The 11,013-nt window shown below is 34.0% G+C and overlaps 1 protein-coding gene across 3 annotated transcripts; it reads left to right on the top strand.

Annotated features, from left to right (window-relative positions):
- The first annotated feature begins 5,545 nt into the window (after nt 1-5,545).
- On the top strand, nt 5,546-10,192 carry LOC137745673 (lipoyl synthase, chloroplastic-like). 3 transcript variants are annotated; one of them, XM_068485671.1, is made up of 7 exons: nt 5,546-5,722; nt 6,878-6,912; nt 7,577-8,353; nt 8,565-8,722; nt 9,179-9,350; nt 9,646-9,756; nt 9,886-10,192. In XM_068485671.1, exons 3-7 carry the CDS (start codon nt 7,760-7,762, stop codon nt 9,970-9,972), a joined length of 1,122 nt encoding a protein of 373 aa, XP_068341772.1. In that variant the 5' UTR covers nt 5,546-5,722; nt 6,878-6,912; nt 7,577-7,759; the 3' UTR covers nt 9,973-10,192. The 3 variants fall into 3 exon arrangements, with proteins under 3 accessions (XP_068341772.1, XP_068341770.1, XP_068341771.1); XM_068485669.1 differs by lacking the exon at nt 6,878-6,912 and having other exon boundaries at nt 7,574-8,353; XM_068485670.1 differs by lacking the exon at nt 6,878-6,912.
- The last annotated feature ends 821 nt before the right edge of the window (nt 10,193-11,013 follow it).

Raw genomic sequence — 11,013 nt, forward strand, 5'->3', positions numbered from 1 at the left:
ACCACTTATCATATCATTCACCACTTATCATTCATCACTTATCATTCACCACTTATCACTTATCATATCATTCACCACTTATCATTCATCAAACACATGCATTCACATGTTTTCACAATCTGCCATCATTCCAACCAAAACCGTGCACATGCTATCACCATGCATTCACATGCACTTGTTCCTCCATCATTCCATCCTTTAAAACATTGCACATGCACTTTAATCATTCAACACATGCATTCACTTCATCATTGCAGCCACACATTCACCCACATGCTATCCCATTTCAGATTGCATTTCATACACTTTCACATGCATCTTGGCAGATTTCACATGCACACACAAGCATTAGCACATGCAACCTAGCTGTCATGTTCCCCCCATTTCACCTATAAATACTCATTCATTCATTCTCATTCATTCACAACTCTTCCACCACAGAAATTCATCCATTCACTCCACCATTCCTTCCATTAACACACCTCAACTCATTCACTCTTCCATTTTCAGAATGTAGACATCAAACCACCCTTGTCGTGCCTCTCCCTTACAATCCAAACACCATCCTTCCATTTTCACCACTCCCCAAACCATTCACACCATCAAATTATCCCTAGACCTTGTGCTACAACGAAGAGGAAGAGAAGAGTGCTTAAACGTTCATACAATTCAAGTTTGAGTTGTTGGAATGTTTAGGTGTTTCTTTGATTTCAAGGTTTAATGTCAATATTCTTTGTTTTGTACGAATGAGGAATGGAAGATAAGAGGGCCTAAACGTTCATACAATTCAAGTTTGAGTTGTTGGAATGTTTAGGTGTTTCTTTGATTCTCTTTGTTTTGTATCATAAGGAACTAAACTCCCCCTTGGTTGGGGGGTGATTCGAATATATGTTTATGCTTGCATTTTGATTTGATTACTTCTAATTGCGTTTCATAAGTTGTGATTCAATTTGTTTAACCGTTTTATTGATAACTTATTTATGTATGTTTATTGAGAGTGCACGCTTAATTTTCATGCATGAATATGACGCTAGAATATAAGTGAGTTTCACCTAATAGTTACGAACTTATATTCATAAGTAGTGGAGGTTGCTTATAAACAATCGCGTTAAACGAATTCTTGGCAAGAGTTTCATGCATTCATAGTAACGAATGCCTCGTCAACACTTATAATTTTCATAGAGCGTAATGATTCTTGCTTGTACCTCTTCTATGCATTCATGTTGAGGACTTGTGGGGAATGTTTTGAATTGTCGCATGCATCATCCAATTCAATAACGTTAGGAAGATTTGAAGGTTAATTAGTGCATCACGGTTAACTTGGGATGTTGAGAATTCATGGTTTATTGAAATGCAATTGGAAATCATTTATTATGCAAGTATAACATGTATGGAGATGAACCCCTTGGCTAGCATCCATCCATTCATTCCATTTCATCACATTCATATATACTATCTGTCTTAATTCGAATCTGTACATTTTATTTAATTTCGTATAAAACTCAATCCCCCTTTACTTTATTGTCCAAATTAGTAGAAAGTGTTTTAGTTTATGTTTATAAGTGTTTTGATTCATTTTGTTACATAATTTCGTCCAAATTCACCAAAGTGCTCAAAACTGCCCAGAAAGTGATTTTAAGGCAGTTTTGAGTGTTTTGGGTGATGTTTGAGTCTTTTGGTTTGTTTTAATGTTTTAAAGTTTAGTTTTACATTCTTTGAGTCTAGTTTAGTGTTTTATATTACGTTTTTACGTTTGTGATTCAATTTGTTACATAAATTCGTCCAAAGTACTCAAAGTGCTCAAAACTGCCCAGAAAGTGATTTTAAGGCAGTTTTGAGTGTTTTGGGTAATGTTTGAGTCTTTTGGTTTGTTTTAGTGTTTTAAAGTTTAGTTTTGCATTCCTTGAGTCTATTATAGTGTTTCATATTGTTATTTTACGTTTTTGAGTCAAATCCAAGTGGTTAACAATCCCTCCTAATCCCCGGTCCAGAACGATCCCTACTTATACTTATACTACAATTGACAAAAAGAGGGTTTAATTTGTGTGCGTATAAATCACGCATCACCAACACGTGCCTACCCTGGTATTTGGAGGATATCAAGGTCGAGCGTGTCAGAAATAGATAAAAATAGGACATTTCCTTAATCTTGGGACATAAATAGGACAAACCGGCCATGTACAAGCCATGCACACTATGCACAAAACCGAAATTACTAAAATACCCACATATAAATACTAAAAACCCTCAGCTCATTTCATCACTTTTTTGTCATTTGGAAGAGCTATGGATTTCTAGGTTGAGCTCCAATTTCAAAAAGAGGGAAGTCAAGAGTGAAGCTTCGAAGTGAGTGTTTCTGGTTTGCATCAGCGTTTGATCCTTAAAGATATGACTTTTGTATCAGATTTTCCATTTCGGCAAGAAATTTCCATTTTTTCGGGCGAGTGTAGCTTCAACAGCCATATTTCCACAGCCATTTGGTTCCTCTTCCTCATTCTCATATATTTCCTTCTCTAACTTGATCATTATCTCCATTTCTGCAACTAATTACTTGTTTTTTTCAATTAGGTTTTTTTTTGGATTTGCAGAGATGGGAAGTCAAAGAAAAGAGGGATAGGGAAAAGAGGGCTCTGAATGTGTTCTGGAAATCTTTATTTGTTTGTGGCTTTTGTTATTTTAGATTCTAGGTTTTAATTTTTGGGTTTCAGTCTTAGAGTTTTGTGTTTTAATTTTTGTTTAGGATATTGAAGATTCATGGAGCTATGTGGTGGATTTGCATACCAATAATTTTTGTTTGGGTTTCAGTCTTAGACTCATTTGCATACAAATGCTATAATACAAAATAGTTAGATATGTCTGGACCAACCCATGCACAACATTTGTCGTTTAAGTACTACATCTACACTTGAAAATAAGAGCCTAATAAACAAACATCCATACACTACTAGTCTATTACAAAATATTAAATGTGCAAGGATATGCAAAATGAAAGAGTTTTTGTTTTCAAGGTTGTGAAGCCTTTCTCAAAAGTTTAAACCTTGCCAATGGAACTCAAAGCTTGCATGTTATTCCTTTTACAAAATCCTCAATTTTCATCAATCATCATGACATAAGATTTTGTGGTATCTACTAGTGTAAATATTTTAAATTAAAGATCGAATTCATTCATTGTATTCATATAGGGTCAAGGAGTGTAGCTATAAAAAAATTATCAAAATCAGAGTTAAAATAACCGTTAAATCGTGATTTTTCGTTGATAACCGTTGAAAAGTTTTGTCTCGTTACTTGATCTCTGAATGTTTGTTTTTTTGGAAATTTTGGCATATGCGTCGAAGTATATACAAACATGTTTGACAATTGGATCGTTGAAACTAGTTTCATAGAATTTGTATCCCATCAAAACAATAGATTCACTAACACTTAAGAGTTTGTTTATACTTTCATTAAGTATAACATAAGATTTTGTGGTATCCACTAGTATAAATATTTTAAATTGAAGATCGAGTTCATTCACTATTCGCATAGGGTCAAGGAGTGCAGCTATAAAAAATAATCAAAATCAGAGTTAAAATAACCGTTAAATCGTGATTTTTCGTTGATAACCGTCGAAAAGTTTTGTCCCGTTACTTGATCTTTGAATGTTTGTTTTTTTGTGATTTTTAGCATATGCGATCTTGAAGCATATACAAACAAGTTTGACAGTTGGATCGTTGAAATTAGTTTCGTAGAATGTGTATCCCATCAAAATGATAAATTCACTAACACTTGAGAGTTTATTCATACTTTCATTAAGTATAAAGTAAGATTTTGTGATATCCACTAGTGTAAATATTTTAAATTGAAGATCGAGTTCATTCATTATATTCATATAGGGTCAAGGAGTGTAGCTGTAAAAAATCATCAAAATCGGAGTTAAAATAACCGTTAAATCGTGATTTTTTGTTGATAACCGCCAAAAAGTTTTGTCCCGTTCCTTGATCTTTGAATGTTTATTTTTTGCAATTTTTGGCATATGCGATCTCGAAGCATATACAAACATGTTTGATGGTTGGATCGTTGAAACTAGTTTCGTAGAATGCGTATCCCATCAAAACAATAAATTCACTAACACTTAAGAGTTTATTCATACTTTCATTAAGTATAACATAAGATTTTGTGTTATCCACTAGTATAAATATTTTAAATTGAAGATCGAGTTCATTCATTGTATTCATATAGGGTCAAGGAGTGTAGTTATAAAAAATCATCAAAATCGAAGTTAAAATAACCGTTAAATCGTGATTTTTTGTTGATAACCGCCAAAAAGTTTTGTCCCCTTACTTGATATTTGAATGATTGGTTTTTGCAATTTTTGGCATATGTGATCTCGAAGTATATACAAACAAGTTTGACGGTTGGATCATTGAAACTAATTTCGTAGAATGTGTATCCCATCAAAATAATAGATTCACTAACACTTAAAAATTTATTCATACTTTCATTAAGTATAACATAAGATTTTGTGGTATCCACTAGTGTAAATATTTTAAATTGAAGATCGAGTTAATTTAATGTATTCGTATAGGGTTAAGGAGTGTAGCTGAAAAAAATCATCAAAATCAGAGTTAAAATAACCGTTAAATCGTGATTTTTCGTTGATAACCGTCGAAAACGTTTGTTCCGTTACTTGATCTCTGAATGTTTGTTTTTTGGAATTTTTGGCATATGTATCCCATCAAGTTCAATGATGTCTATATATATATATATTAAGTAGATTTAAATTTATTTATTTTGTACGTATAACACTTAAGAAATTGAATGATATGTATATTTAAGCCGATCCAGTGGTCACCAATTTTTAATATTTAATTTAATATATATATATATATATATATATAATTATTGTAGTTTTTAGGAGTATAAAATTGTTAAATTAATATATATATATATATATAATTATTATAATATATTTTTAGGGTTATAAAATTATAAAATTAATATTTTACTTATCTTGTATCGTGTTACTCACTTGTATACCCGAACCAATCCGTTATCTTAACAGGTGCTTATCCGATTACCCGATAACGATCCGATTTGTTATTGTGTCGACCCGAACACCAATTAATTTCGTATCGTATCCGGTTATCGGATCATGTCAATAATTGCCAAGCCTACCAGTGAATCAGGTTGGAGAGAAGAAAGAAAATAGTCATAGGTTATTTTGTATTCCAATTATTTTCAAATAGTAAAAGAAAGTACTGTTGTCACGAGGATATAGACACACTTGACGAGCTTCATAAATATTATGTCTTATTTGCATTATTTCACTGCACACGTATCTTCAATTTCATAACAAAATTACCACATGTAACTTTTTTTTAGGGATGATGACTTTGGCCCAACCAATCTTAATTTTTTTATTTTTTATTTTGAGGGACGATGAGTATTTTTTTTGTCAAATGCCGACAACAGTTTTGTTGTTAAGAAGAAAATAACAGTACCAAAAGTAAGTGTACCAACCCAACAAACCAATCCAAAAAACGAAACAAATAAAAAAATCAATCGACAAATGGCGGAAGTTTCAAGGGGAACAAGTTTACAAAAACCTCCGACTCTACCGCTTGCATTTAAGTCTTCCCTTTCTCTCTCAGAGATCATCGCCGCCTCCTCTGTGCCGCCACGAACTTTGCAGCGGCGCAACCATCGCTCCCCCTCTCGAAATGGCCGTCAACTATCTCCCTAGGTATTCTTCTTCGCTTGCATTATAAATATTCTGTAATTCAAGTTCGTTGAGTCAATTTGCTCTACATGAATTTCTCTTGTTTTCCCGTGAAACGCCAAAGAGAGCCAATTTGGCGAAATGGAAATTCGAAAATACCATGTATAAACTAGAAAAAATATATAAATATATATATATAGGATATTGTTATTAGTACTCTAAAAATCTCAATGTACATTCCAAACTTTTTATATTGGAAAAGAAAAATAAATTTTCGAGGAGTGTAGAATAATATTTTTGGAATGCCAATAACACTTTTATATATATATATTAAATTAGGTTCTCATTCTTCATTAATTTTTTTTTCAATTTTTGATAAGGTCAGTATTTTGATAATGAAGTATTTATATGTCAGCATATTTAAATTTATATTTAGATTCATTTAGAATTAAAAACGTAATCTTCGATATAAATATATTTATAGTTAAATTTTGTATCATATATTTCTATTTTTATTTTGTACCCATTTTTTAATTTGTAACTATTCTTCTAATGTGTACCAATTTTCATTTTAGTTTGATTGTACCCATATATTTAATTTTTTTTCTGTGCCCATATTTTAAAACTTTTATTTATACACGTAATTTTTTTAATTTTTTATCTGTAACCATAACGTATATATATGCAAAATGTACCCATTTTCTTAATGTAAAATTTATTCACATTTTTTATTTCTAATGTACCCATATTTTATAATGCATCATTTTTTAATTAAAACGTGCCAATAATTAAAAATAAAAATAAATCATTTTTTTAAGAACTATAAAAATCAGATAAGATTTCACACAATTCAAATCTGAGAAAAAAATTAAAAATTAAAAATCCGTATTTCATATATTTAATCTTTGCATCATTTTAGGAAGGATTTAATAATTTTTGTTATTAAATTTCTTAATTAATACAGAATTTAACATTTTGTCCTTCAATCAAAGTATTCAAATTAATTTCTTCAAAAAAAAAAAAAAAAAGTATTCAAATTAATAAAGTTTCAATTTAAAATTTTAGTTAATCAGGACCGGAACTAAAGATGCCCTATAACTATATATGCATGTATATGATTCGCTGGTTGATTTGGCTGTCATATGAAAATTGGTAATTAAGGTATCGTTTGGTATGAAGGGCTGGCATTGGAATGGAGAAGACACTATTTTAAGGTACTGGTGACCAACGTAGTGGTAGGAGATGGATTACTCAAGAAGAAATTGATCAATTTCAATCTTCCCAAAAATGGTAGGATAGGATTAGAAGGGAGAAGTTTTCGTCATGTCTAATCCCATTCTAATCTCCTTAAAATGTGAAATCATTTTCTGTACCTTAAATATGCCTTTAAGTTAGCGGGTTATCAAAGTCAGTCCTCTATATCAAACGGGGCCTAAAGGTGAATTCTTCTCCCTCGTCCCCACTCTTTTGCTTCTTGGCTTAGTTTTATCTGCACTCTCAAGAAGCTGAGTATAGTAGTTAGGTTAGAAGTTGTGCTTTTGGACAAAGTGATCAGTAGGTTAGAAGTTGTGCTTTTAAAGATTTTCTTGTGCAAACAATATTATGAGGCTAATCCAAAATTCTGATTATGTAAGGTGGTTCTTAGCCCAAGACTATCATAGGTTCTTATATATTAATTTCTACCAAATTTATACAAGTGTCTAGATGTTGATTTGGTTGTCATATTAAAATTGGTAATTCTTGGAGTAATGTGAAATGTTGTTAATGAATTTAGGTTCTCTTGTGAGGCTAGCTTAATATGGCTCACAAAAGCTAGGGAGCTTCAATGCAGATTGTATATAACATTGTTCTAAATTTAAATTGTTTTTTGTTTAGAAGGCATGACGAGGACTAAAAGTGAGAACCATAGTAATCAACCGCAATAACAAGCCCTTCCTCCTTCACCTTCACCTTCACCTTGTAGTTGCTGTTGAAAAATAGTGAGTCCAAACTCATAAACTCCTTGATTGGATTGGTGGGTTGAAATCTTGATAATCTAGATAAGAAATTGAAGAATTGAAGATGAGCACGATAATTCAGCTGCAATCCCAAGTTTGGTCATCATCTTGGTCTTGGCCAATCCCAATTGAGGTCCCAAAAGGCCGAATATATGCGTCAACACGATCCTTGAATGTGCGATCATCAGGACGAGTAGGAATACGATGTGAGGTGGTGGCGGGGGGAACTGGAACAGAAATCAGAATGGGACCTTACACAGGGAGAGACCCAAATGTGAAGAAGGCGGAATGGTTAAGGCAGAAAGCTCCCCAGGGAAACAAGTATGAGGAGGTCAAGGAGTCCTTGTCCCGTTTGAATCTGAAGACGGTGTGTGAGGAGGCCCAATGCCCTAACATCGGCGAGTGTTGGAATGGTGGTGGGGATGGCATTTCCACTGCCACCATCATGCTTCTGGGCGACACTTGCACCCGCGGCTGTCGGTTCTGTGCTGTCAAGACCAGTCGGAACCCTCCACCTCCTGATCCCATGGAGCCTATCAACACTGCTATGGCCGTTGCCAGCTGGGGTGTTGATTATATTGTTTTAACGAGTGTCGATCGTGATGACCTGCCAGATGGTGGAAGTGGTCATTTTGCTCTTACTGTCCAAGCCCTCAAGGTCCCTTCCCTAACTTTTTCATTTTCATTTTTCAACAAGGTTTTAATCTTGCCTGCCTGTGCATGTATGTATTTTTTATGTGCACAGTCTGATCTGACTGTTAACTTCAAAAGCATTGCAAAATAGACAACCTAATAAGACTGCCCCTGCCTTGATTGTTATACATCCATTAGTTTGGTGTAAAGTTTTACCAACTCATCTTCAACTGCAGAATCTGAAGCCTGATATCATGGTTGAGTGTTTAACTTCTGACTTTCGTGGTGACTTGACGGCTGTACACACTCTGCTGTACTCCGGACTTGATGTTTTTGCACACAACATTGAGACCGTCAAACGACTACAACGAATTGTCAGAGACCCTCGGGCTGGGTAAGTCGTACTCCGCATTATCTTTATTTTTTACTTTTATATCTTTTCTCCAAAGCCTTTTGGTCATATATTTTCGCTTCTGCATTTCTGGTCGTATATTTAACTTTTTAGGCATGCTTGTTAAGCTTGCCATACATTACCTAATTCCTTACTTGTTCTGATGCCTGGATATGTAATATATTTTTTGGCCTACATTTCTTCTTTCTAACATATCTTGAATCGAATGAGTTATCCACAATCAAATCCAACCATCCAAAAGTTATCCAATCCCATTAAATCATCCTTAAGTTATCCAATCCAGCAAAAACTTGGTTGTTCTCTTTCTGAAGTCATCCAATCCAACCCATCCTAAGAGCATCAACCTAGTTCATCGTATGCTTTCTGGATTGGTACTTCTCGTTCTAAAATTGTGATCACTGCTGCTACTTTAAATTGTTTGTTTAATGTGTCATGTAGGTATGAGCAAAGCCTATCTGTTCTAAGACATGCAAAACAAAGCAAAAGGGGGATGATAACAAAAACTTCTATAATGCTGGGCCTGGGAGAAACAGACGATGAGTTGAAGGAAGCCATGGCTGATTTAAGGGCTATAGATGTTGATATTTTGACGCTTGGGCAATATTTACAGGTTAGTTGAATGTGCATAGCTTTCGTGTATTTAGCTTTGAGTATTTCATGAAAATACATTGGCAATTACAGATTGTTAGGCTGATGTCTTTGAGTTTCCAAAGTTAGACTTGGATTGTTGACAGTCTCTTCTTGTTGTATGCTTGAAGAATGGCTGTAATCTGGTCCTATTTACCCATTATGGTTAATATTTTCCATAAGCGATCGACTTTACTGTTTCTGAGGCAATCATCAACCAAGACTAAGTTATTCCCGTAGAATTTTATGGTAAAGATTTTGATTTTAAATTGCTGCAGCCAACTCCATTACATTTGACTGTCAAAGAATATGTCTCGCCTGAGAAATTCGTTTTCTGGAAGGAATATGGGGAGTCTATTGGATTTCGTTATGTAGCCAGTGGGCCCTTGGTAAGATCTTCATTAACGTCTCAGTTTTATAGATACTGTGGATTATCTTTCGTTACTATTCTTAATTGAATGCAGTAACCTAGTTTTACCATTCTTGATGAAAAAACTTTGCATCTACTAATTTTTCAGGTCCGGTCCTCGTACAGGGCAGGGGAGCTGTTTGTTAAAACAATGGTCAGGGAAATGGCTAACGGCTCTTCTGGCGTATTTCAGTAACTTATGAACTTCAATACAGATGGCTACCAATATGATAATAATTTAGTGGTGTGAACAGCTAAAAATAGGGCAAAATTTAGTTGCAATGCTAATGACCATATATTTTGTGAGGGTCTGAATTTTCTGAGTCTAATATATATAGATATTTGTTCATTGAGAGGGCTGATGTGCCGCAATCAATTTTTTGTTGAATTTAGTTTCATTCAAGTAAGAGCACTCATCAAGGGTTTAGGATTTGCAATAATTTTTCATACCATATTTACACATTCCATTGAGCCATGTGACTGAAAAGCTGAACTAAAATGAGAACGCACCCAAGTCGTCTTGTTATATGTACAGAATTTGGTAATCAAACACTCAACTCAGATAGCAAAATGTTACTAAAAAACGTTGGACAATGAGCAAAACAAAACTCGAACACAAGTGCCCATGTCTGTCTATGTGGGTTTTGGATGCTAGTTTTGTTAGCGATTAGGAATGAAATGTAGAACTCTCAGGCAAGAAGAAGAAGACGAGAAGCTAAGAATTTCAATCAGAAAAATTCAGAGAATGTTACTCTGCAAATTCTTCCATATATTCAGGGAAATATGCTCACTGAGCATGTGAGCTCACACATCAACAAAATAACCGTTGAAGGAGAGAGAGGGAGAGACAAACAAATCCTCAATTCAATCTTAGCCATCCATTTCATACTCTACTTGGAATAAGACACTTGTCCACTGTCAAACCATATGAGACTTAACTAACACATTACAATTTGATCACTCAATCTTAGCCGATGAGCTAAGACACAACACTAATCAAACTTGTAATCCTCATTAATCAATTCATCAATTTACACATTAACACTCGCCCTAATTGTGAACTGGTCTTACTCCCAATTGCTCTATGAGATGACAAAACTACTCCTTGGCCAGTGCCTTTGTGAATATGTCTGCTACCTGATCTTTTATTAGACAGTACACTGAATCAATGATTCCATTTTTCAAAGCCTCCTTGATAAAATGATACCTTCGGTTGATGTGCTTAGTTTTTTTGGTG

Source organism: Pyrus communis, chromosome 9, assembly GCF_963583255.1.
Source record: "Pyrus communis chromosome 9, drPyrComm1.1, whole genome shotgun sequence".
NCBI classification, from domain to species: Eukaryota; Viridiplantae; Streptophyta; class Magnoliopsida; order Rosales; family Rosaceae; genus Pyrus; species Pyrus communis.

What these genes read in the sequence shown, in the direction of transcription:
- LOC137745673 (XM_068485671.1), top strand. Translation starts at nt 7,760, where the DNA reads ATGAGCACGATAATTCAGCTGCAATCCCAAGTTTGGTCATCATCTTGG. An exon ending in TTACTGTCCAAGCCCTCAAG is followed by an intron (nt 8,354 to 8,564) that starts GTCCCTTCCCTA and finishes CTTCAACTGCAG; the next exon opens with AATCTGAAGCCTGATATCAT. An exon ending in ATGTAGCCAGTGGGCCCTTG is followed by an intron (nt 9,757 to 9,885) that starts GTAAGATCTTCA and finishes CTAATTTTTCAG; the next exon opens with GTCCGGTCCTCGTACAGGGC.